This window comes from Phlebotomus papatasi, chromosome 2 (genome assembly GCF_024763615.1).
Source record: "Phlebotomus papatasi isolate M1 chromosome 2, Ppap_2.1, whole genome shotgun sequence".
NCBI classification, from domain to species: Eukaryota; Metazoa; Arthropoda; class Insecta; order Diptera; family Psychodidae; genus Phlebotomus; species Phlebotomus papatasi.
The window spans coordinates 78,420,035-78,447,449 of record NC_077223.1 but is presented as its reverse complement, the minus strand read 5'-3'; the positions used below and the strand labels follow the sequence as shown (position 1 = coordinate 78,447,449).

Here is a 27,415-nt window from a genome sequence, read left to right as displayed (position 1 = left end):
TAACTCATAAACAATCAGAGTAAAGCGGTCTTCAGACTAGAGGTTTAGCCCAGTTCCCGAAGGTCACAAAATCCTGAATAGCGATCAATTTATTTGCCTTTTGAGAGCCTCAAAAGTCATTTATCTTTAATAATCCAATCCCAAGTTAAATTTTTCCAAAAAATCGTAATTGGTTAGAAATTAGAACAATTAAGCCATTTGGCTAAGCCTTAGGTCTGAAGCCCGTATAAAACCGTCTTCAGACTAGAGGTTTAGCCTAGTTCCAAAGGGTCTTAAAATCTTAAAGAACAACCAATTAATTTGGTTCTTCAGAATCCAATGGATTATTTGGGTATTCTAATACAATTCTAAGTCAAAATTTTATGAAAAATCTTGATTGATAAGAAGTTAATCCATATGGCTAAGCCTTAGGTCTGAAGCCCGTACAACTCGAGTTCCCCGGATTCCTCGTGGGTTGCGGATTCCTTATGAGTTTTCTTCAAAAAAATTTGGATACTTCGTGGAATATCCTGGCCAGATTGGTTCGTATTCCTCGAGTTACCTATTGTTTATAAGTCTTACCGTAGCGTGTGACTTTTCACTCGAAGCTGGACTTTGCTTCCTTTTTCGTGAAATTTTCTTCAATTATAGCACTTACGGATGATTTTTGACTATCCTTAAATGCACTTATGTTCTCTATTGGACCATGCCTAAGTGTTAGAAGTCATCCGAATCTACGGTGCCAGAGATCACGGACATTTGCTTAAATCGATATTTGTAGATGTAGGCGATTATCCAACTTTTCGTTTCTCCGTGATAATCGTTTAAAAGAATAGTAAGAGTGTTGTGGCTTACTGCTTACCGGTTCTAAACCGATTTAAACAGATTTCCCACAAAAATCCCACAAAATAGTTTTAAGACTAATAGAATTAATTCTCAGACGAAAATTATTTATCGATTCATAACTATGATTCATTACTGGTTCACAACCAATGAAGGAGTTGAAATATTATATATAAACTGATTTATAGATCACTCAAAACACTGCCAAAATACACTTCAAGAGTCATACAATTGAATTTCGGTTCATGACCGGTTCAGAATCGACTGAAATCAGTTCAGTTTTATCATAAATCTCAAGATTTTTCCGACTGGCCCAAACATGATATCATTCGGATAAGCAATAAATTCCCTAGAGCTTTTTTCAACCGTTATTAGGAATGATTCAACGGTATTTTCGAATAAAGACGAAATATTCGTCTGGGTAATATCTAAATCTCTAATCTCTCTTTCTCTCCTTAGGAGATAAGGAATAAAAATGGTCTAAATATATATATAACTCAAAATCGAGGGAATATATATACTGCTCTCTCTGTGGAGTTTGAGCAGTAAAATGGTTATATCATAACTTTCGTTTAATTATCAAATTTTGATTATCAATTGTCGAAATGAACTCGTAAAGAATTTCAGCTAATGTCGGCTTGTCAGGGCTTATCAGTATTTTTTTTAAACATTTTAAACACAGTTTTTACGGAACAAGAGCAGTCTATTGGTATAATAAATTACAGGAGTATTTTTGAAGAGGATTTTTTTTTTGGTACAGTTGTTGAGATTGTAGATTTTTTGTGCTTAGAACCATCCGCCGTGTCCATGACCGTAACCGTAACCTCCATGGTGGCCTCCATATCCTCCGTAGTGTCCACCATGGTATCCTCCGTAATGACCGCCATGATATCCTCCATAGTGACCACCTTGGTAGCCACCATAGTGACCGCCATGGTATCCACCATGACCGTGATATCCTCCGTGAGGTCTGCCATATCCGTAACCTCCTCCGTAGCCATAGCCTCCTCCATAAGGACTATGGTATCCTCCGTGACCGTATCCACCGTAGGGTCTGCCATACCCACCTCCGAAGCCACCTGTTAGTAATGAGAGTTTGAAATAGAATGTTGGGAAATAACTGCCACTATACTTTGTAATTCATGTTCGTAACACATAAGGAGATTTATGTTGATTTTAAACTTTAAACCATGAAATAATCCTTTAAACAGTTTAATAAACTGATAATTTTTATGTAAGGTGAAAGGAACGTCTATTGACACTTTAAGAACTCGTGTCAGCACCTATTGACACCCTAGTCTGAACCATTTGCGATACGAAATTTGAACATCTCTGTTTATAATAAAAGGTATATAACGGAAAAACGTTATATTACTTATATTTTACTAAGATACATTAAATAATTTTCAACATTTTGACAAAAGTGTCAATAGGGGTTCCTTGTCGAACAGACGTTCCTCCGACCCTATATAGCTTTTAAAAAAAATATTTCTTTAAATAAGTATTGATGAAAAATGATAATTTTCATTTCACAAGCATTATCTAAGAGCTTTTCTACTAAGTGAAAGTAAGCTTATTTAAAATTATTAAACATTTTCACAAAAGAAATATATTAAAATTCTAGAAAATAGATTACATTGTTATTAACGCAATTCTTTTTTCTATAAAAAAACTTTAATATTTACTTTTGACCATTAAATTAAATTTTCCTTTTCAAAATTTTAAGTTTTTAATCTTATTATTTATTACTAAATTTTATTCAAAAAAATGTATGGACAGTTCAAGATAAAGTGAGTCTATACTATAAGGTTGTCCTAATAAATAGATTCAGTCTTAAAACCTAAAATATCCAATGTACTTTTTTCACTTCTTTAGTTAGTGATGAAACTTCTGCTCAAAACTATATATTATTTAAATTACTCTTAAAAACACTTTTATTCAAAAAGTAAAAAAGAAATAATTTAATTTTTTTCAAATTTGATTAATGGATTGTAAACCGATTCAAAGGATATTTTTATTTAAAATTTGTTTTTTACTTAATAGACTAAAAACAAAGTGTTATTTACGAGAACAACTAATGTTTTCCTCTGTTAGAATTTAACCGAATTAAAATAAAAACAAAAATTCTTAAGGATTATTTGCTCACCGATTCCAATTCCTCCATACACTCCGATACCGGCTCCAAAGCCAATTCCACGAGCCTTACGGGCCTGCTCGTCAGCGGGCTGTTCAGGTACCACAAGGTCTTGAGATTCTTCAGCTTGTCTATTGGTATCCTGTTGCTGTTCCTGAGCACTCACAAGAGCCACGAGGGCCACAAAAAGGACGAGAAACTTAAGTGGAGACATAGTGCTTTTCACACACTTTTTGTTAAATCAGAAAAAATGGAATTTAGCACTTGAAAGAATCACTTGACTTCTTGGATGGTCAGACACAAATTGATACTGAAGTCAGGTGGAATAGTTTCTTTTATACAAATTCGACGATGTTGACTTGATGGTAGAGGTTTCTTCGGAAATCCAATTACACCTCCCTCCGCTGTTGAGTGTCCTTTAGATTTTTCACGGTATCATTGGACTGATTTGCAATTTTTTCCCATTCCGTTTTACGCGTGCTTTACGGCGGGGGCTTTTTAATGAGTTTATTCACCGGCAATGATCACATTTGGGGCTTTCTCACAATTCCAGTTCCAATTTCAGGCTACCGAGCGCATGGCAGAAATTGAAAGTGGCTCGCATTGTGATCTGTGGGACAGTGCGTTTCGCGATCTGTGAATTTCTTCACATGAGTCCGCTAACAAGAAGGTGTATTTGTCAGGTTGAGTGACGCGGGGCGTCTAGCCTTGTTCTTTGACATTGACTCTTCATCGTCTTCATCACTGCCTGGACCACATTCGGTCACCAGTTCATGTGACTCAATTATTGTCACTCTTTCTTACCTTGATTTGGATCATGAAGCACAAAAATCAATTTCTTCCCTTGAACTACTAACTCATTTTGTTTTTATTTTTCTACCTCTGGGAAAATGAATGCTAAACATGTTTATGGTTTAGTAGTTTTTTTTTTCTAATTCTCTTGTTTTATTTATCACCACGAAAAATCATACAAAAACAAAACTATTTAAAAATATTTAATGATATTGATCCAATTTGTTTTTGCTTAAATTTCTGTGTAGAATTTTTATCCCCAATGCTTATATCCATGGTGATGATGATGATGATGTCCATGTCCATGTCCATGCCAGTGACCACCATGGTGGTGATGATGATGATGGCCCCATCCTAAAAAAATATATAGAGTTACAAAATTTACATATATAGAATCGCAGACAAAATCTTCCATTTGAATTAATTATGCATGCAACCGAAAATTGAATTATTACCCTGGTATTTAAATCTGATTTGTTAGAAAACATTTTAAATAAAATATAAATAAATAGAATATATATGTATATTAAATAAATTAAATTCTGAAAATCTTTCTTGAGCTTGAACTCAAAAAGCAAGCAATGAAAAATATAGTTTAATTAATTAAAGTATTTAAACGACTCCTTATCTTAGTAAGGACCATATCTCACAAAAAAGAGAAAGAGTAGTTCCATCGTTTTTCTTTGGAGGCTGGTAATTAACATTGCGGCTGTGGATGTTATTACTCAAATAGGTCTTCTAAAAAAATTTGTAGTTTTTAAATTCGCTTTTAAGAGCACTCAATCTAATTTTTTAAGAAAAAATCGCGGTGGTCGTAAGTTTTTCCGTTTTTATGTTACTGGTCTAATGGTCAAACGGTAAAAGATATCGACTTCCTTTTTCTGTGAAAAAAAATTATACCGATTTATTTCAATCAATAACCAATATAGAAACAATTACATTTATCATTATTTCTGTACTATTTTAATTAACATTACAACATAAATGCACAGTTTAATAAATGTATTAAAAATATAACAAGCATAAAATAACGGGGCTTTTTAGTATGGAAATAAATTTCTTGGCAAAGTTTCATCGAAAAATAACTTCATCTTAAGTGAAACTGCATTTCGATAGCTTTTATTCTTCAATGTACTACTACGTATTCAAAGCCCTATTTTCTGATTTTTTGGGTTTTTTGGGATTTTAGCTCTTCAGAATATTAGTTTTTCGGGATTAAGGCTTTCGGGATTTTTACTTACGGGATTTTGACTTTCAGGATTTTGGCTTTCGGGATTTTGACTCTCGGAGTATTGGCCTTCGCGATTTTGACTTTCGGGATTTTGGCTTTTGGGATTTTGACCCTTTCGGGATTTTGGTTTTCAGGATATTGATTTTCGGGATTTAGACTTTCGGGATTTTGGATTTTGGTATTTTGATTTTCGGAATTTTGTCTTTCGGGATTTTGGCTTTCGGGATTTTGACTCTCAGGATATTGGCTTTCGCGATTTTGGCTTTTGGGATTTTGACCCTTTCGGGATTTTGGTTTTCAGGATATTGATTTTCGGGATTTAGACTTTCGGGATTTTGGATTTTGGTATTTTGATTTTCGGAATTTTGTCTTTCGGAATTTCGGCTTTCGGGATTTTGACTCTCAGGATATTGGCTTTCGCGATTTTGGCTTTTGGGATTTTGACCCTTTCGGGATTTTGGTTTTCAGGATATTGATTTTCGGGATTTAGACTTTCGGGATTTTGGATTTTGGTATTTTGATTTTCGGAATTTTGTCTTTCGGGATTTTGGATTTTGGTATTTTGATTTTCGGAATATTGTCTTTCGGGATTTTGGCTTTCGGGATTTTGACTCTCGGAATATTTGCTTTCGCGATTTTGGCTATTGTGATTTTGACCCTTTCGGGATTTTGGTTTTCGGGATATTGATTTTCGGAATTTTGACTTTCGGGATTTTGGATTTTGGTATTTTGATTTTCGGAATTTTGGCTTTCGGGATTTTGACTTTCGGGATATTGACTTTCGGCATTTTGACTTTTAGGATTTTGGCTTTCGGAATTTTGGCTTTCGGAATTTTGACTTTCGGGATATTGGCTTTCGGTATTTTGACTTTACGGATTTTGGCTTTAGTAATATTGTCTTTCGGGATTTTGACTTTCGGGATTTTGAATTTTGGCTTTTAGGATTTTGGCTTTTAGGATTTTGGCTTTCAGGGTTTTGGTTTTCGAGGAGAATTTGGTTTTCTAGATTTTGACCCATTTGGGATTTTAGATTTTCGGGATTTTGGCTATCAAGATTTTGGCGTTCGAGATTTTGGCCGACACCCATACAGAATATGGGAAAATTTTGTCAAATGATCTCCAACTGGATATTGTTAAAAGTTCGTCAAAAGAGTATTTTCCCATAAAGGATGGAAAAAAAATTCTTAAATTGGTAAACAATATCCTTTTGACAAAATTTTAACAAGATCCGTTCTTCACAAATCTTTACTTCTGATTCTCCTCAGTCTTCGCACACACTCTGGATTCGACCATTTTATATTTTAATAACTTAAAATTTATACTATATTAATGGACCTGACCTACTTCATTTTTAGAAAATCTGTGACTAAGACTAGCTACTAAAATATGTTATCATATCATTGAACATAATTTTCGAAGAATATAGCGCTATTGTTACAGTTAATATTCATTTTCTGATAAGTTCGTTAATCAAAAATTAATCACGCTTAGAGGATGGGTGTATTTATGGAATAGAAGAATTTTAAGACCCCTCTCAGCATTAAAATAATAGCTTTTGTTTCCATAAGAAAATTAATGAATCTCTTTTAGTATGTTAAATAAAATATTAAATATTATTCAATTTTAATTGTTTTTTTTCGAAAATCCTAAGGGGATGTTACTTAAAATTGCTTTTGGGTGTAACTTTATTTAGAAAGTCGAATAATACTACCTAGGTTTTCGAAAATTATGGTATTCTATTTAAATAGATTAAATAAGCCTCGGAAATGAATTTTGAAAGGAAAATTAAGTTTTACAGCTTTTCATTATAAAATACATTCTTCTATTTTTACACGTCAGTTTATTACTAACTTGTCAATATGAAATATTTTTTTTATTGTTCAAAATTCACCGACTTTTACTAGTTTATTACTTTTATTGAGAGTTTTATTTACAGTTTCACTAATAAATATTCGCATTTTAGGTAATTAACACATATTTCACACGTAAGTTGTGTGAATTATTGGCTTCGGAAATACAGTAAATCAGTAAAATAGTATACTTTTTCAATTATATCATCGGATGCAATTAAAATAAGAATTTGGGTATATTACCATGTCCGTGGTGGTGATGACCATGATGATGATGGTGGTGGTGATGGTGATGATGTCCTCCTGCGATAAATTAATTAATGCACGAGATTTATTTTGAACAAGTGGGAATTCCAAACAATAAAAATAGAATTTAAAATTGATCTGCTATTCACCTCCAAATCCAAATGGAGATCTTTTCAAGCGAAGATTTGCATGGTCTTGGGGTGTTTCAACGGGAAAATCTTGAAAATCTTGTTCTCCCATGAGATATTCGTGATCGTTTTCGATGTCCACTTCTTCAACCGGATATGAGTTGGTCAAGAGACAACATCCGAATAAAACACAACAAAACACAACCACTTTCATTCTTACTCTGAATAAATGTAACCACAAAAGTCTGCACTACCAGTTGAGAATCAACAGAGAAATGACGAGGAAGTAGGAGGAAAGCAGGTGCTTAAGTACTCTTGTTGATCTTTCTCATCACATTTGGACATCATTAATCACTTTTTTGCTATTGAGAACATCTTTACAGATTAGAATTCAAATCACGCTGAATGCAAAAACATGTAATTAGGCACCGCAATTGCTTCATTTGTTTGCTTAGTCAAATTCCCAATTCCCAGGGAATTTTTCTTCTAACATCGATTGTCAAATTGGGATCCCTTGCAGTTTCTGCGTAGACTTAAGAACCTCATTAGAATTTGTGATCACATCAAACATTTTGAGATTCTTTGGTGAAAAACTAATAGACATCTGGCCAGACGGTTAACTTTTTACAGCAGTATCTGATAAAATACCCGCAATATTTTAACAATTCTCACAAGTTTTTGTGATAAAGTTACCTCCCCTATATTAATGTTTTTTTTTGTTAGATATTGAAAAAATATGTAAGAGAAAAAGTATTGTAAAAGTTATGTTAAAAAGACTCTAGAGTTCATATATTTACAGGTGTGTTCAGTATTTAAAATCTAAAATTATGAAATGAATTGAAAGACTTATTTGCCATTGTTATTTATTTTATTTATAGGAAATGCTTTAGCATCAGTAATAAACTTAAAGACAAATAAAAAAATAAAGGTAGGGTGAAAGGAACGTCTATTGACACTTTAAGAACTCGTGTCAGCACCTATTGACACCCTACTCTGTATCATTTAGGATATGAAATTTGAATATCTCTGTTTATAGTAAAAGGTATATTACAGAAAAAACGTTATATTACTTATATTTTACTAGATACATTAAATAAATTTCAACATATTGACAAAAGTGTCAATAGGGGTCCCTGTCGAACAGACGTTCCTCCGACCCTATATCATTTACGAGTACTTTACCAATTTATTAAGCTATTAAGTCCGATGCAACCGCGTTGGAAATTTCACGATCTTTGAAAAAATACAAAAGGAAGAAAATCTGCTAAAAAAAATAGACCCTCAAAAGTGGCTAAGTTTTTATCTTTGGAAATTCTATATGGAAATATTTTTCGGACGTGGCAGATGAGGACTAAATATTCATCTTGACTACCTGCAAAACACATTCTAAAATGAAAAAAAAATCAAGAAGGCATTCGAAATAATCCGAAAAATACAGTAGGTGTCAAAAGTTTGTTGCCTCATTTGTGATCGGGAAACTAGATGCAAAATTACTTTTTCGAATTTTTCTTTTTGCAAATATATTTCCTGTAATCCGTAGATCTTATTTCTGTATTTCGAAAAAAATAATTAATTTTACACCATATAAAAAAAATTATTCTTTTCCAAAAGTTGTTCTTTTTTAATTCGTCAAAAGTTTGTTGCCTCATTTGAAAAAGTAATTCAAAATGGTCAAAACATGCAACCAACTTAATGTAAAGCAGTTACATTTGGAGTTTATGTCATTTGAGAGGCAAATGGTGGGTTTGTACATTTCTAAACTTGTCAATGGAAAATATATGTATATAAAAGTATTGATAAATAACAGGAAATAATCTGTTTTTTGATAATTTATAATTTAGGTCAAAAATTGAAAATTACAAAAAGTTAAAAGAAGGGAAATTGTCCAGATATACTGCCGGAATGAATCTTCGTCGTCAATTGTTTAATTTTATGGAAAATCTCTACAGGATATACATAAAATCGTAAAAATATATGGTGATAAGGCACGACCACATCTAAAAAATGCTATTGGTAGATCTAGGGTTTCGACTCAGGAGGTTGATAACAGCGTTATAAGTATCTCTGATAGTGACCCTATGATGTTTGCTCAAAAAAGTCACAGTCAGTTGGTTGCTGAAGAGACACAGGTTCCTACTGTTAGAAAAAAAGGCCATATTAAATGAAAATGGTAAGAATGTTTGAGTGGCTCGCAATATTCCATTGGTTAGCTCTAGCTAGTCTAATCTGATTAAAAGATTGTAGTTTTACATTTACTTGTATTACATGTTGCAAGTAAACCTACAACATTTTATTCTGATTGGTCTTGTTTACCAATGTAATATTGCGAGCCACCCAAACATTCTTACCATTTTCATTTAATATGGGCTTGTTTTTGTAACAGTAGGGACCTGTGTCCCTTCAGCAACCAACTGTATTTCAATTTATGAAGCATACATTATTGGGTCACTATCAGAGATACTTACAATGCCGTTATCAACCCTCTGAGTGGTTACCCTAGGTCTGCCAGTAGCGTTTTTTAGATGTACTCGTACCTCATCAGTATAATATTTGACCATTTTATGTATAGCCTTTCGCAATTTTACATAAAATTTGGCAATTAATGACGCAGATTCATTTCGGCAGTATCTCTGGACCATTTCCCACCTTTTAACTCCTTCACTGAGAGAAATCCGAAAAAGTTAAAATAACATTCCGGAAATGTTTATCTTACCCTGCAGTACTGGTCCAAAATCGGTGTAAATATTACCCTTTTCAGGTGTATTGGGGGTTAAAGTTACCCTTTTTGATGTTAATTTTACCCTTAAAATGGTGTAAAATTAACATAAAAAATTTTTGATATATTTTTACACCTAAAAAGCGTTAAAATTATGAGGAGAAAAGTTAATCGCACCCTTTTTTTCTCAGTGTTCTAACTTGTTATTTTAAGCTAAATTATGAAATAAAAAAAACAGATTATTTTCTGTTATTTATCATTACTTTTATACACATCTATTTACCATAGATAACTCCAGAAATGTCCAAACCCACAATTGGCCTCTCAAATGACATAAACTAAAAATATAGCCGGTGTATTTTAAGTTAGTTGCATGTTTTTGACCATTTTGAATAACTTTTCAAATGAGGCAACAAACTTTTGACGCATGAAAAACGAACAACTTTTGGAAAAAAAATTATTTTTTGTATGTAATAAAATGAAATATTTTTTTCGAAATACATTAATAAGATCTACGGATTGCAGGCAACTAATTTACAAAAAGAAAAATTGGAAAAAGTAATTTTTTCTACAATTTTTTGCACCTGGTTTCCCAAAATACATGAGGCAACAAACTTTTGATACCTACTGTACGATTTGGTGGGTAAGTAGGGGAGTGAGAGGAATGGAAAAAAAGATTGTCCTAGTTATTATTTATTTATGGGAGAGGGGTTCTTAAAAACGGAAATCGATGTCTCTTGGCCTCTAGTCGTGTTACAATTTGAAAAAGAAGTTCACTACTACTCTTTTTTTAAGTTTGAGCAGTAAAAAAACTTGAGCCATTCCATCCGAAATAAATACATGGTGGTATTCTTCATTATAACTATTTTTCAATTAATTTCTATTAATTGGTCTTCAGAAAATCGCTTCTTTAACGATTTAAGAATATAAATAGGGGAAACTGGGGCACCACCAAACACGGGGTACCACCAAACACTAATTTTTATTTCTAAACTACTTGGACTATCTCGACCATTCCTTCAGTGGACAAGCATCCCTATATAGTGCCTATAAATTCCTATAGGTCTTATCCTCTGAAGTCGAATATTCGATTAAAAAATTGCAGTGTTTGGTGGTGCCCCAGTTTCCCCTAATAATAAAAACTTTTTTTCCGTTTCAGTAGGTATAGTATTTTATTTTATTAAAATAAGTTCATAAAAGTTGTATACAACTGTTAATTTTACTTCCATAAAAACCAATAGAAGCAAGCAGCAATATTTATGGGTATTTACAATATCATTTAATATCATGACAGTTTCTTAGAACCGATGTAAAAACGTTACCTTTCATCAGGTCAAATGAAGTGGAAAATTTCACACCTTTTTGCCTAAATTCAATCGTTTATTAATTCAAATCTCCAAAAAAAATTGCCTCCTGTTTATCTATTTAGAGTTCTAATGAAGGCGTTGCGGTCAATTCAAGACTTTGAAGACCTGTGAAAAGATCTCTGGCAGCAAAATTAGATGTTGTTTTAGGATGGGAAATCCCCAGCAGTACAGGTGAGAAAAATATCCATGAGCAGTGTTAACAGCCGTCCTCCAGAGTTCAAAAAAGTGACCATCAACGAATGAGTCACAGACACAGGGAGTTTGTCTTTCAAATGTTGCCTTTATTGTGGCATTTGCATAATGTGTTCAAATTCTTGTGGGTGTGGTAATAAGGTAAAATTGTTGATAAAATTATGCATTGTATAAAATATCATGGTACAAATTAGCAAGATTACTTTAGGGGCACGTAATGTATTTTGCTGAATGAAAAAAATCACACTTTATTGGTAACTATGCGTTGAAGATGGTTGAAGACTGCGTGGGAGGGCAGAGATGATACCCAGTGAAAGAGGTTAGAATCCGCCAAATCGTGGAACATTTCGAAGAGCAGGAGGTGGAACTGGTAGATGAGCTCCTTCTGCCCTAAATCCATTTTCATCCGCAATGTACTTCACAGTGTACACGACGCCATCAGGACCCGTGTAAGAGTACGACCCTTGCATTACCTATAAGATAAAATCAATATAGAACAGCTTTACCTCTAAACTACATTAACCTAATTGGAAATAATTACCTGAGCCTCAATTTGAGTGCCTGGATTTTTAAGGTACCTTTCGGGCAAAAGAAGAAATGAGAAAGAGACAAGACCGAATTATTAAGTCAAGTGCAAGTCTGCAGAAGAGAAATCACATCATACCCTTGCTGATCAGCCCGGATTCCATTGCTGGTTTCATAACTACAGACGCCAAAGACAAATTATTTGAGAAAACTAGTCCCATTGACTTCCAATTTAATGATGAAGATTGGCCTGAAATTACCTGTACACGTATGAGCCATCGGGATTTGGTTCATAGATGTGCTTCAAGATGACGGCGTTTGCATCTCGACTCGGCACGATTCCGCGGATTTGGGCAGATGCGATTGAGGCGATGGCCAGTAATCCGATTATCTAACATTTTGTGGTATGTGGGAAAGAAATAAACATGAGATATTAAATTGAATTTGTTGCAAATCTCACCCACAAAATCACATTTACTGAGATTTTGTTGCAGGTTGCAATTTTTCTTTTTTTATTATTGATTATGAACATTATTTCTTACTTGTTAATAGATTTTTTTTGTTTTTCTTTTAACCCTGTAAAGACGAGAGGCTCAAACATTCGGGATCAGAAAAATAATTTTTAATGGCTTTGTAGGGCAAAACATAACTTTAGATTTCCCTAGGAAAAAAATTTAGTCACTGGTGACCTAATCGTCTTGAAAGGGCTAAAAATATACAGAAAGAAGCGGAACTCTTTTGAAATGAAGAACCTTTAAAATAAGGCTTTTTTCTCATATTTTTAAATGGAATTGGATCTTACCATACAGTGGCGGCCAAAATAATAGAATCATTTTGCAAAGCTTATATTTTTTTTAACTTCTGTATTTTTTCCCAATTTGTTGATATTATTCTGCAGTAGAAATTTTCAAATTATTAGAATCGTAGAATAAGGGTTGTTTTGCCACTAGAGGTCTCTATTTTACACAGAATACGTCAATAGTGAAATTCAGTTCGGCCAAAAAAAAATGCAAAGCTGTCATTTATGGTTTCTAAATATGGCTTTATTTAAACTTATTCGATTTATAGATCACATTCTTTAATTTAAATAAAAGTGGTCCTATTGTGTTGTTCAAACCAAATTTCACTATTGATGTATTCTGTGAAAAATAGAGACCTCTAGCGGAAAACAACACTTATTTAACGTAAGGTAATTATTTGAACACTTTTATGTCAAAATTATTTCAACGAATTGGAATAAACAAAAATTCTCATGGTAAAATAGTGGTCTTTGCGGAGTTGATTCTATTATTATGGCCGCCATTGTATATTACCTTCACAAAGCAATTGTAAAGCTAAATTACAATATGATAAGGGTCAGTGATAAAGGGTAAGATAAAAAGCCCTACTTTAGAAGTGTCACAATTTAAAAGTGACCCATATTACCCTGAATTTTTTATTTTTGTTTTTAATTGCTGCCCGCGACCACAATAGGGATAAACGGTTGAAAATGATGATGATTCTATATTGAATTCTAATTTAAAAAAATGGTCAGTTAAAATAGATTCCTTAAAATCATTGTTAAAAAACTTTTTTTTTGTTCTAAAAGGCTTTAATTATCTATTGTGCTATAAAAAGGCAAAACGATCAAAAAATAAAAAAAAAATAATATTGAGAAATACATTTGAACCAATACTTCGTTTCATGAGACACTATTAAATGAAAAGTTAATAAAACCTTATGCCGGCTTCACACTAGAGGTTTAGTCCTGTTTCTGAAGGATTGAAAATTCTAAATAGCAATCAATTTTGTTGGTTTTTCAGAATTTAATGGATCAATTGTTCACAATATACAATTCTGAGTCATAATTTCCCAAAAAATCTTTACTGATAAGAAATTACAGAAGATAAGCCATATGGGTTAACTGCTCTAATTTCGTACCAATCACAATTTTTTGGAAAAATTTAACTTAGGATTGGATTATTAAAGATAAGTGACCTATAGGGTTCTCAAAAAGCAGTAAAATTGCTCGCTATTCAGGATTTTGAGACCTTCGGGAACTAGGCTAAACCTATAGTCTGAAGACCGCTTTAGAGCTGAATCCTGCATTATTGTTAGATTAAGTTTTCAACCAATTAACCGAATTGACCTGAATCTCACCCTAAAAAAAAATCTAAAATATTCAAACAGAACAAGCAAAAACCCGAAATCTACTGGACATCGAGAAAAAATATGCACGTGTACCTCTCCTTGGAGTAAAAAGAAAAAACATAAAATAAACCATAATTTATATTATTCTTAAAAATAAACTATTTGTGATTTTTTCGGTTTAGGGCAGAATCACACTGATAGAAAAATGCTCACCGTGTTTCGTTAATTAACGCATTTTCTTTGCAATTCTAACGCAAATTCTGAATTACCGTATTACCTTATCTCATACTCGGTGGCACTAGGTGAAAATAATACAAGAAAATTGAAGAAATAAAACGAAAATACCACTAACGGTGAGTAAAAAAAACTGTACAAGAAATTAATCGTACAGTTTTCTTTGTTCACCGTTTATCTTATTTTCGTTTCATTTCTTGAATTTTCTTATATTATTTTCACCTATTGCCAGCGAGTATGACATAAGGTAATACGGTAATTCAGAATTTGCGTAAGAATTGCAATGAAAATGCATAAAATTAACGAAATATGGTGAGGGTTTGACGGTAACGGTGAGCATTTGTACAGTCAATGTGATTCTGCCCTTAGAATAAAAATGTAACGAACTAATGAACAAACTATAATATCTTTAGCTGATGTTGCAGAATAACAATGTATTGTTTTTCTTTAGGGTATAATTATTATTATTATAATTTCCAAAAAGTACTACCATATTTTCCAAATATTAATTTTATCAACAAAAAATTTAATATATTTAAAAGACTTAGAGACGTAAAACTGCGCTACACTACAATATAATAAATTTTATAACTTTAATTTTTACATTCACGAACGCGATTGAAATAGCCAATTTCTTTAAGAAAATATTCAAAAATAATTACATATTTATCCAAGAAATAGAAGGAAATATATTATAATTTCAGAAGAATATTTGTTTTTTTAGTTTTAGAGATTTTTGAAAATTTTGATTTAGACACAGGCAAACTGATACAATTCAAGAAATCGTTGAAAGAATATTTTTCTAACCAAAAAAGAATTTATTGACCGCTAGGATTGTTATGCCTCCGGCACACCTTTTAGATCGGTAAAATTTCATGAAATCGAATTTTGCGACATTTTATTTCTCAAAAGATTTGCATAAATTTATCCCACACTTTCAATTTTGAAATTGGACCGAACTAAATTTAATTTTATGTGATGATTAAAAGAAGAAGAGTGCAAAAGAGAGGGTAGTAATATACAAAGCTTTTAGGAAAGAATGTGATGTGAATTTAGACTTTGTGAAATTTTCCTGATCTAAAAAGTGTGGCGCAGCAATTAGTAACCCATTTGATTTTTTACTGACCACAAGAAAATTTACAAAAATGCTTATGCATTAACATTCGCTTATCTTTGAATATCTCAATTTTAGAAACAAAGAGGGTTAAAAAAGGGACAGATAATCCTAACCGGCTTATGTAGGTGAGATTCTTAACGTGAGCTAACTCGGAGTGCATGCAAATTCGATTTAGAGCTGAAGTTGGGAGACGCCATTCAGTTATCTTGAATAAAATTCGTGAAATTATACAAGTTTTGTATTTGAACCAAAATATCAAGGATTTGGATGAACTGACAGAAAAGTGTTATATGGGTGAAATGTAGACCAGAATGTTCTCTATAATTTTCCCATAGAACATGATCTCATCGATTACTCAGAAGCCAAGATAAGCGAGGTTTTTTGTTTCTTAACTCGTTTTTTCATCCAGAGTTCCCCAAGTAATCATTTGTTGAACTTCAACTATATCAAAGAATTGTTGTATTTTGTGGGACTTTCCATTTAAAACCCTATTTTAAGTGTCTTGGTGGAGTAGAGGCAGTCAAATTGGCATCTGAGTGATTTCAAAGCGTTATTATGGGAAAAATCAATTTTTTCACACTTAAACGGCAAAATCGGAGTGATAGCGTGGTCTGAGTGGAAAATGATGTATGGACGAAATGTAGAGACAAATGTGCTCTACAATTATGTGGAAGTAATCATCAAAATCGGTTCAGCGACAGTCGAGATAATTGAGGTTATGTGATATTGAAATTGGTTTTTCGACTGTGGCGCCCCTGGTGTTGGTCCCACGAAGTTCAAATATTCTAGAAAGTTGTAGCATTTGGTGAGATCTTTCGTTTAAGCCCTCATTCATCAAAATCGGTCACATAGAACCGGAGATATGATTTTTTGAATTTTGTGAACTTTGACCCCTCATATCTCCGGTTCTATTGAAACCACAGCGCGCATACGCACCATTTTGGAAACGTCCTAGACTGGACTACAACATACTAAAATTTCATTAACTTGCACAATGCCGTTTTTGAGAAAAATGTCTTTGAATTTCGATGAATTTTGACGCTATCACAGCGCCACCTGTGGTGACTTTTTGAACTTCCATCTGAAAGTGCTCATTGAGACGAAACCAAAAAGGTAAAATTTATGTCGCTATGTTAATTAGAACCGGAGATAGAGGCCGGTCAATGTTCGAACTTTGACCCCTTATAGCTCGGGTCAGGGGTTATGGATCGACTTAAGGTTTTTTTTGTTTGATAGGTATAATCAACGGCTACAACATACTAAAATTTCAGCCCGATTGCAAAAGGAATTTTTGAATTATTTAACTTTTAAGATTTAAAAATTTTCTTTTTAATAATAGCGCCCCTAGCGGTGGTTTTATGAACTTGCGATGTTAGAAGGGGAAGTGGCATTTCATGAGAGCTTTCCAAAAAGCCCTCATTTTTTAAATTCTGACAATTAGAACAGGAGTTATGGCCATTTTAAGAAATTTTTTTTGGACCCTTATAGCTCGGGTCAGGGGGGTCGGGGGACCTTAAGTTTGGTACTGATGGAAAGCTCTAAGGCCCAGCTATAACATACTAAAATTTGAGCCCGCTCGATGCCATAGGGGCGGAGCTATTGAGAAAACAAAAAAAGGGGGGTCTTCAAAATGGCGGAAGGAGGGGTGGGGGGTGGGGGGTCAATGCACCATGTTGCAATTTTCATACGATATTTAACCTTTGCCGAAAACCGCAAGTCGATATCTTTTTTAGTTTAGGAGCTATTAAGCTCCAAAGAGCGGCCGGACGGCCGGCCGGACGGCCGGCCGGCCGGCCGGCCGGGAACGTAACTTAGCCCCCCATATATTCGTGATCAGGAAGTGGCGAAACACATTTTGGCCAAGTTTGAGCGCGATCGGACGACATGAAATTTTGTTAGGATTATAGTAGGTGAGATTGTTAAGAATCTCACCTAATATTATACTGCAAAGTGGTAGACCAGATACTTAGGCCAGCACCTGAGGTTCTCAAAATCTCAAAATCCCAAAATCCCATCCTTAATATCTAGTCCTAAAGCGGTCTTCAGACTAAAGGGTTATCCCAGTTGTCGAAGGTCTCAAAATACTAAATAGTGAGTAATTTCATTACTTTTTAAAAAATCGTGATTGATAAAAAAAAATTAGAGAAGTTAAGCCATATGGCTAAGTCTTAGGTCTGAAGCCCGTTTAAGTCAAGATTATCCAAAGCTATATTGATATAGTGAGTGGTTTTTCGCATATTTCTAAGAAAATCTGGGCTTTATTGTAATTTCATTTAGATAGATAAAACAATCGTGTATCTAAATGAAATTCTAGCTAGGCCTAGCTTCCTTTAGAAATATGCGAAAAATAGCGTTTTCAATATAGTCCCACTGCTCCCTAATTTATGATTTAAGAAAATAAAAGCCATATGAGTAATACGGTGTTTCAACGAGTCCCGGTCAAAATCCCTAACGCCAAAATCTCGAACGCCAAAATCCAGAAAGCCAAAATCCCGAAAGCCAAAATCCCGAATTCTTAAAAATGTCATACACTGAGAAAAAAAAGAGGATGCGATTAACTTTTACTCCTCATAGCTTTAACATTTTTAGGTGTAAAAATATATCAACATTTTTTAATGTTAATTTTACACCTTTTTAAGGGTAAAATTAACATGAAAAAGGGTAACTTTAACCCCCAATATACCTAAAAAAAGGGTAAAAAAGGGTAAAATTTACATCGATTTTGGATTAATGTTGCAGGGTAAAATTAACATTTCCGGAATGTTATTTTAACTTTTTCGGATTTCTCTCAGTGTAGCTGCTCCCACGATTGCACCCGCGCTTTCTGGAGGCAAAGGGAAATCTTCGGTGTCTTGGAAAATTATTATAAACATTTTTCCCCATATAATTTCATCCCTTTCAAGATTTTGAACTTTAGGAATTTTGGCTTTCGGGATTTTGGCCTTTTCAGGATTTTGGCTTTCGGGATTTTGGCTTTCGGGATTTTGACTGTCACCGGTTGCAACAAGGAGAAATTTTTTTTGACACTATTCTCAGGATAATCTACATGATAAGGCAAGAAAGTTTTTCTTCGACGACTATGATCAGACGTTGTTTAGAGGTGGCTGAACAACCCTCTCTATAGTGTAAAATCAGAAAATTGTTCTAAGAGAGGGTCGTTCAGCCACCTCTAAACAGCGTTTGATCATATGATCGTCGAAGAACATTTTTCTTGTCTCATCGTGTGGAGCACCCTGAGAATAGTGCCAAAAAACTTCTTTCCTTATTAGAACACCCTAATGAGTAAGCCTCAGGTCTGAAGTCCGTATGAAGCATGTAATGTACTTATCCATTCCTAATCCTTATTTTATTTTTAATATGTCACATAACTCTCTTTGTTTAAAAGAATTTTCACACGTGCAATAAATTTAATCAGTGATCTCAAATCTTTTTTCTGTAAATCCAAAACCATTTTTGGGGTGGTCGGGGTGATCTCTTGGTGAGTCCGATGATGATGGGCAAAATGCGAAGAGAATTATTGTGGTTTTACGCGCGTGTGGATTTCACGTTTGAAGATATGCTTATTCACACCAATTTATTGGATGGAGGATCGAACAATGGACAGTGGATGAATACCTTCAATTTCCTTCAAAAGTATCTCTTTTGTTTCGACATTTTTTCCTCACGCAAAATTTGTGCCACTTCTGAAGGCTCATCTCGTTGCACACTTTTTTATACGAGAAATAAAATACCGTCACGCATCGTTTGGAAGGAAAATTCTTCACTATACTGAGCTGAGATGCCAAATTTCTGGGCCAACACTTTAGTCTCGCACAACAATCACTTCTTATACTTACAATTTTCATGGTTAATTCCTCTGGTGGGACTTATGAAAGGCACTAAGGGATGAATATAAAATCCAGCACGATCACTTGGGTATGTCTGTATTCACAAGATATCACCCTATCCAGATCTGATACAGAAACAATATCACAGAAGATGGATGGGTACAATGTGTTAAGTCTTTTCCCTAAAGCAGGTGTGTGGGTGGAAGAAGAAGTGCGAAAAACCGATGAAACACTGCACTAGTCCATCTGGTGCAGCACCTTTTATACTGAGTGATTCCTCCTCTTTTGCACTCACAATCCGCTGCCCATCTATCTGCAATCGCTGGATGTGCATATTGCAAATGTGTGAGAAACTGCTCCAAGTAGGATAGATCATCTGCCGAGGATTAATTTGTAAATCTCCACCTCTCTTTCTCACACAGCCACCCATTGAACTATTATTCTATTTATTGCTTTAGGGGCTTTTATTCTACAAAAGTAGATCTGGAAATTATAGGGTGATCCTCATGCAAAATCTTCAAAAGAGATCACTTGATTGATGACGTTGACGATCGACAAAAAGATCATCTGAAGGATATGCTAAAGAAAATCAAAGAATCATGTTAAAATTGCAATAGAAATAAAGGCTGCGCCTGAATTTTTTGATCAGTAAAACCTCAAAAGGGGATTAAAATTAACAAACCAAATTAAATGCTAATTGTATAAATTAGACTCATTTTTGTACAAATTCACCTATTTTGCAGACCAGAATTTAAATTGAATTTCACTTTTGTAATTTATTTAATTTCCTAATTAAAAATTTAAAAAAGCTGAGTTGGAAAAATAATAGATAATTTTTGTCATTGAAATATTCAAAATCAATCAAAATCACGTAAGAAGGATTCTGGTTTAACAGGCAGAAAAGTGTGTAGGGGAAGGCTCTCAGTCTTTGTACACACTCTTTAAGTGAGAACAGGAAATCTATTATTTTGAAACTAAACATTTAAATTAAAACTTGATGCTTTCTTTACCTCAAAATTGAGCGCATTGTTATAAAATTTTAAATGTAAATTAATAAAGAGAACTTCAATCAAAGTTAAGCAGTCCACAGTTTAAAGGTTTAGCCCAGTTCCCGAGGGTCTGGATCTTCTGAACAACGAGTAATGGTGCTATTCCAATGAAATAATGAGCATGTTTTTTTTAGCACATTTCTGTTCTCAAGTACTAAAAAGACCATTACTGTTCCCACATGTTATTTCAATTAATGTCAGATGGCATTGTGATCGGGTGAAATCTTGCTCGACGGGAATATTCGAATTCGGATTTCGGTTAAGGGAAATGGACAAGATTAATTTAATGTTTTCACATTCATAGTGTTTTCTACATTTTCTTTATCATGATTGACAATATGTAGGGGTTCTTCTCTCTATACAAAAACTTCATATTTTCCCCAGTCCTCGTCGTGTTTTAAAATCACCAAATAGTCATGACAGGAACCGACACAAAAGAAAAGATCAAAATTCCCTATGAGCGAGAGCGAGATAACTAGATCTCGGTTTCATTCACTCTTATTGAAATATCAAAACATGTTTACAAAACAAAAGTTATTGTGCGCTGGGCATTACTCTCATATAAGATTTTCAAAACCTGTTTAGAAACAAGAGTTATTGTGCGTTAGACATAAGTTAAGTGGAAACAATCCCAACTTATAATTTTCTCAAATTTTATCCAATTCAAAAATTAAACAATTAATTTATATGGATAAACTTTAAGTCTGAACCCCGTGTGATGTATGATAAAATTTATAAGCTAGCTTTTTATAAAATTTGTAATGTAAAACAAATTTAAGTTAATATTTTAACAAGTTGGTTAGTTTTTATACAATGGTACATTTTTCTGCCTTATTTTTCTCGGTATATCCTTTAAATAGGACACTGTTCAGGATATAGGGTAAAGTAGTACAAGTTGGACAATCAATGGTACAATTTGGAAAGGGCTTTTTGTCTTGATAAATTCAGTACTTCATTTTTATTTATATGTTTTTAATGCTTCAGTTTTATAATTAGGTTCCTTGTGCTTAAAAACAAATTTTGTACTGTATTTATTATATTAAGAAAAAAGCCATGTCCAACTTGTACCGGCGAATTGTCCAACTTGTAACACTAATTCCAAATTATATCACTTTACCCTAATTACCTAAAAATAAAGTTATGTATTTAAAGACAATCCAAGAAAATTCATGATCAATCTGTGATTGCGAAAATTTGTTACTGATTTTTTTATATGTTTCAAACTCTCCTATGTCAAGAGATTATGATCACCAATTTGCTTGGAATTCGCGCCAATCCGCATGAATCTGTTGAACATTTTCACTCCCTCAAGATCACAATGGTATAAACCACCGAGAGCATAGAACGAGATTTGCCATTTAGGTAAGGTGTCAAAGTGATCATAGCACGATCATTAGATACACACCATGTCACACGATCAATTGTCCACGGTTCTCTAGCAAATCATATTATACACTTGTGGTTATATGTACAAAACCAGAGATAAAATAAATTGAAAATATCAACAGGTGAAGTAGGAAATTTAAATGTAAATCTTAAGGTGGGAATTTGCATCTTCTCAAATGAGATGCCCCTCGTTCTACATATTGCCCAGGAGAGTTATTTAAATTATTGCCTCAGTAATGATAATATGATTATTTACAACAGCAATTTCTACACATTGTTACATGTTGTACATTTCTCGAAATACAACTGACTTAGGGAAGATAATTGAGAGATGGAAAAAACTGACTGAAAAACGTGAATTTGCAGCTATTAAATAATACATTATTTATTTATTTCTATGTCTATTGGGAAATTAAAACTGTAACCTTTTGATCGTATGTCTCGATATGATTTGAATATATGCAATATACAATTCACGCAGAAACTAATGCTCTTTATCTCTATTCTCACACCACATTTACCATTTTGCCACAATAAATGGGAATTTTTTTTTCGACAGATATATGACCCTTCACGAAACAATTAAAATTTTATTTATGACATTGTGCAGCTTCTTAATTGCACCGACAAACACATTATTCTAACTACATATTCTTCTTCTTTCTGGTGTATTCTTCTCTCATTGGGAGTGTTGAATGAATGTGTCACAACTTCAATTAAAATTCTACATCCCCTTAAGCTGTAGTGCATGCAGTTTTAATTTTGGTATCCATAAAATTTGGTGGGTTTTTGCCATATTCATGGAGTTTAGTTCAGAAAGAGGATGTATAAATGGCAGTTGTGTAATTGGCAAATTACATTGAACTACTGATCAATCATCAGCAATTGCATGCAATGGACCTTTGGGCTAATATTCAATTTAACTCACCAACAATCGCGCGACTTCTTGACTTCAAAGCAACTTGTCGAACAACGAACACTATCATCGGAGAAAGATTATTCCACGTGAGAAAGCTACTATACTAAAAAATTGGTGTTTAAATAATCGCATTTTGAAAATTGTTTATTAATTGAAATTATGCTTTTCATAGACCCAAAAGATACGGCTTAACGTAATGATAATCAAAATAATGATTAGACTCATTCCCATCAATTTTCCACTAAGTCGTCTCTTGATTTAAGCCGTAAGTCTGTCTAGGGCATTAGATTATGTTAATAATTAGGCACAGTAGGACCTCGATAGAGTCAACTAATTATTTCCAGGCCTGTTGACTCTATTGGACTCGTTGACTCTATTGGAGTCCGAAAAAAATTAAATAAAATGTGTAATTTTGATAGAAAGGGGTATTGTTTTATGTTTGTTCTAGATCACTGATAAATACAAAACGATAGTCGAATATTCATTTAATTAAATATACCATAAATTCTACACTCTTTGGCCCAAAAAAATCATATGCATGGCAAAAGTTGGAGGTTAATGACTGATTTTACGGAATGTTTTTATTGATTAGTAAATATCTTAAGTATAAATTACTCTCCATGTGGTAATATTGAGGAACACCCACGATGTTGGGATAAGGAAATGGTGTCCTAAATATTTGTTTTTTCAATTTTTTTTAAAGAGCTCCGGTAGATTATTGAAAATTCCGATGCAAACAACATTATTCACTAGAATTTCCTTTAAACTTTTTAAACTGTTAGTGCATAAAAGAAGAGATTGCAAGTTCTTTACGTTATGCTATGGTTCTAAACTTCACAAAAAGAGCAATAAAACCAATTTTTCTCATTATCTTCGTGTTGTGTAATATGGGTGCTAAATGTTTAGAGATATCGACTTGAAGTCTTCAGATGACCCCCTAATGAGTCAACCTGAGGATTATTAATATGACCCTCATTTCCTCTCTACTACCTTCCCCTTCACCACTAAAATCGTTTTTTAGTGATTACAGGATTTTGGTGATTACAGGAAATCACGTTATACTGCTTTTTCGGAAGATTAAGGACAAAGATGGAGTGGAAATCAGGGTCATATTAATAATCTTCCAGTTGACTTATGGGTGCTCGTCAGAAGACTCCTCCAAGTCAATATCTTTAACCATTCAGCACTTTAGTCTTAAATGTACAAAAGAAGGACGTTTTAACCGTTTTTTTGCTGATCAATTTAAATTTTCGGTCGCTTATTTTTTTTTTGATCCGAATTTTCTTAAATTATAAATGTAACTTAAAATTAATTCACACGTTTTCTTTAGAAGGATAATTTTTATGGTCGTTTATCATGTACATTTTTTTAAACAAGTAAGTTCTTTAAAAAGTTTGAATAAATTTAGAAAAAAATTACTTCACTATGTTGTACTCAAAATATATAGCATCCTGCACGTTTTTCCTTACATTACAAATTTCCTTATATTGCGATCATAGGCTTAATCAAAAAATCTTAAGACAAGAGGGAAAAGACAAGGTAACCTTCAATCGATCAAAACGCTTAAAATCACGAAAATAAAATAATTTTGTTGAAAAATTATTACATGGTTAATATACGAAATTTATCATAATATTACCATGTACTTATATAAATGTTTTTCTTTTGTTAAAAACGTTACATTGATACACCAAAACACAGATTTTAATTTCGAAAAAATCATAGGGTCGGAGGAACGTCTCTTCGACACTTTTGTCAAAATGTTGAAAATTATTTAATGTATCTAGTAAAATATAAGTAATATAACATTTTTTCTGTAATATACCTTTTACTATAAACAGAGATGTTCAAATTTCGTATTCCAAATAGTACAGAGTAGGGTGTCAATAGGTGCTGACACGAGTTCTTAAAGTGTCAATAGACGTTCTTTTCACCCCAGTATAATATTATAATATTATTAGTTCAATAATACATGAAAAGTTGACTCTATCGTAGTCAATTTAGATCCAAGTTGACTCTATCGGAGTCCGTAGAGTAAAAATATAGCTGTTGGCTCTATTGGAGATTGACTCTATCGGGGGTTGACTCTATCGAGGTCCCACTGTATTATGTTAGTAATTAATAATTATGTTAATAATTAGGTTGGTCATAATGTTATGCCCAATGCACAATAAGTTTTGTTTGTAAACATGTTTTTGCAATTTCCTATGTGAGAGCGAGATGATTAGATCTTACATTTCATTCACCTTCATATGAAATTTTGAAAACATATTTACAACCCAAAGTTATTGTGCACTGTTCATTACATATACAATAACTACATTTGAAAATAATTTAATAATATTATTAAAATCCTGTTAATGACTAATGCCCAACGCACAATAACTTTTGTTTGTAAACATGTTTTTGACAATTCAGTGAGAGTGAATGAAACCGAGATCTAGTTATCTCGCTCTCTCTCACAGGAAATTTTGAAAACATCTTTACAAACAAAAATTATTGTGTGCTGGGCATAAGTCCCAACGCACAATAACTTTTGTTTGTAAACATGCTTTCAAAATCTCCTAAGAGAGAGAGCAAGATGACTAGATCTAGATATCACTCACTCCATTGAAATGTCAAAAATATGTTTACAAAACAAAAGTTATTGTGTGTTGGGCATAAGCATGCCGGTACATTACAATAATTCTAAAAGATTAATATCCCACATAAATAAATCATCTAGATGTGTAACGTCGACTTATAAAATCTAAATAAATATAAATAAATGTTGAATTGCAACTGGTTTCACATACCAAGACTCAACATTTAAAATAATTACTTTATATTAATATCAATAGTGAAACTACAAGACTAAAAACTATAGAAATAAATCGTCTTCTTGTGAAATTGACATTCGTTTAATCAAGGAATTTCTTAATTAAGATACTAAGTGCAAAAGTGAATAATTAATTTATAAAATATTTAGTCTCATTCTGTCAATAACAATAAATTATAGTATAATATGATGCTTGTCATAACAAAACACTTTTATGGCTTGGCTATGAGAACAATATGTCCGTATATATGTATTTTACAAAACCAGTAAATATATTTAAAATCTTTGAAGAAGATTGACGGAAGTAATGCATTAAATCATCTATGTCCATTATTTTTAGTATTGATAATCCGAATATGGTTTCAAATCCAATAATCTATTTAAGTAATATGTTAGTTTGACATCTTGCGGTTTAATACTAAAATATTATTTTTATGAATAAGAAAACTTGTTTATACGAAGACTCTATAGTCCCTCACACTTTGGGATCATATATAACCATTTTATCACAAGCTTTAAAATTATGCTATTTAATTTTTAATTGATATTGGAAGATGAAACCACCCACTGGCGAATTAATAAATATTATTCTGTATATGAAGTCATATACGGACATGTATATTAGCGCATTTTCCGAGGTTATACATGCCTGACAATTATTATGCAATATTCCTTACATACAAGAAAATCGATCTTGAGTGAGTCGATCACACATAGGATCTCATACAACGAACCGTTTGCAAGGAATTCTGTAGAAAATTTCGTGGGACGACACACTTTTGTTGGAAAAATTACAAAAGTCTCTCACAGTGATGATGGCTAAACGTGAAACCGTGAACTTTGTTTTTAAATTGCCCATCGTGATTCCAGTTGAACTTTGTGGCACACACCCAATAATTTATTAAATTTGAATCAAATCTCTTTTATTTAGACGCTTTAAAAGGCGTATTCTATTGATTTTTCTACCGTATATAGAATGTTACCGTACATAAAAATGTTTCAATGTGATATTCCAATTTTTTTAGAAGCACTTGAAAACAGTAAAGTGCTAAACAAAAATGATCTCTTTTCATTGAATTAGCACCATTAAACAATAATAATCTCGTTCGTTTCTTTTAAATTGGTTTATGTTTAGTCTAGAATTACTTAAGGAGCTGCAAAGAGGGGGTTATTATGATTGGAAAAGGTGTAGAACTGAAAATGATGTACTTAGAAGTCTTTGGAAGTGGGAGTGCCTGAAAATTAAAGCCTTTATTAAAGATATCCTAATTATACTTTTCATCAGATCAAAAAATTTTTAGATTCATATGAGAAGTTCATGAAAAACAAGAAGTGCTGGAAGTATTACAGACTTTTCGATATTCTTCAGAAGTGCTGGAAGTCCGAATTGGTTTTCCATGCAAATGGTGGAAGAGCCAGAATATGGTGTACACATTTTCACCCTAATATCTCTCCCTTGTTTTTAAGATTCCGCTTATGAGCCCAGAAAAGGGTGTACACAGTAAAACAAATTAACACTATTATAGTGTGTAATCTTTCACACCACTATTATATTGTTAAATTTGGAAAAAATGTTTAATTTAAAATTGTTTAATTTAAAGTTGTGAAATTTGGAGTTATTGAATTTAAAAATTGTTAAATTTTTGTGTGTAAACTCAAAAATTGTTGAATTTTCATTTCATTTCGTTTATCTTAGTTTTTTTGCCTTTTTGGACATTTGTAATGTTTTCTCCTGTACTCGGTATCTTCCCTAATGCGAGATAATTATATCTGATACTCGAATCTTCACGATATACTTTTATGCATATAAATATTTAATGTTTTATATGACTTTTGCCCAATGAAAAGCATCTCGACTGAAGTATATGTCTTAAATGGAAATTCAACAATTTTTACACAACTTTTGTTTAAAAATTCAACAACTTTGGTTGA

At 32.9% G+C, this 27,415-nt stretch overlaps 3 protein-coding genes across 3 annotated transcripts; all 3 read right to left on the bottom strand.

Moving 5' to 3' along the window:
- Nucleotides 1-1,608: 1,608 nt before the first annotated feature.
- Nucleotides 1,609-3,170, bottom strand: LOC129801051 (uncharacterized). The gene is made up of 2 exons (XM_055845810.1): nucleotides 2,969-3,170; nucleotides 1,609-1,901 (listed from the first exon to the last, which is right to left on the bottom strand). Exons 1-2 carry the CDS (start codon nucleotides 3,168-3,170, stop codon nucleotides 1,609-1,611), a joined length of 495 nt encoding a protein of 164 aa, XP_055701785.1.
- A 707-nt stretch (nucleotides 3,171-3,877) lies between these two features.
- LOC129804546 (knob-associated histidine-rich protein-like) lies at nucleotides 3,878-7,483 on the bottom strand. The gene is made up of 3 exons (XM_055851908.1): nucleotides 7,225-7,483; nucleotides 7,073-7,132; nucleotides 3,878-4,102 (listed from the first exon to the last, which is right to left on the bottom strand). Exons 1-3 carry the CDS (start codon nucleotides 7,415-7,417, stop codon nucleotides 4,002-4,004), a joined length of 354 nt encoding a protein of 117 aa, XP_055707883.1. The 5' UTR covers nucleotides 7,418-7,483; the 3' UTR covers nucleotides 3,878-4,001.
- A 4,063-nt stretch (nucleotides 7,484-11,546) lies between these two features.
- LOC129804545 (endocuticle structural glycoprotein SgAbd-2-like) lies at nucleotides 11,547-19,757 on the bottom strand. Its single transcript, XM_055851906.1, has 5 exons — nucleotides 19,321-19,757; nucleotides 12,264-12,394; nucleotides 12,143-12,181; nucleotides 12,020-12,056; nucleotides 11,547-11,951 (listed from the first exon to the last, which is right to left on the bottom strand). Exons 1-5 carry the CDS (start codon nucleotides 19,327-19,329, stop codon nucleotides 11,799-11,801), a joined length of 369 nt encoding a protein of 122 aa, XP_055707881.1. The 5' UTR covers nucleotides 19,330-19,757; the 3' UTR covers nucleotides 11,547-11,798.
- Nucleotides 19,758-27,415: the final 7,658 nt, after the last annotated feature.

Excerpts from the sequence above, each read along its gene's own strand:
- LOC129801051 (XM_055845810.1), bottom strand. The coding sequence starts at position 3,170 with ATGTCTCCACTTAAGTTTCTCGTCCTTTTTGTGGCCCTCGTGGCTCTT. Across the intron at positions 1,902-2,968 it reads GTATGGAGGAATTGGAATCG|GTGGCTTCGGAGGTGGGTAT; the intron begins GTGAGCAAATAA and ends CATTACTAACAG.
- LOC129804546 (XM_055851908.1), bottom strand. The coding sequence starts at position 7,417 with ATGAAAGTGGTTGTGTTTTGTTGTGTTTTATTCGGATGTTGTCTCTTG. Across the intron at positions 7,133-7,224 it reads ATCTCCATTTGGATTTGGAG|GAGGACATCATCACCATCAC; the intron begins GTGAATAGCAGA and ends AATTTATCGCAG. Across the intron at positions 4,103-7,072 it reads TCATCACCACCACGGACATG|GATGGGGCCATCATCATCAT; the intron begins GTAATATACCCA and ends ATATTTTTTTAG.
- LOC129804545 (XM_055851906.1), bottom strand. Across the intron at positions 12,182-12,263 it reads GATGGCTCATACGTGTACAG|TTATGAAACCAGCAATGGAA; the intron begins GTAATTTCAGGC and ends TGGCGTCTGTAG. Across the intron at positions 12,057-12,142 it reads ATCCGGGCTGATCAGCAAGG|GTACCTTAAAAATCCAGGCA; the intron begins GTATGATGTGAT and ends TTTGCCCGAAAG.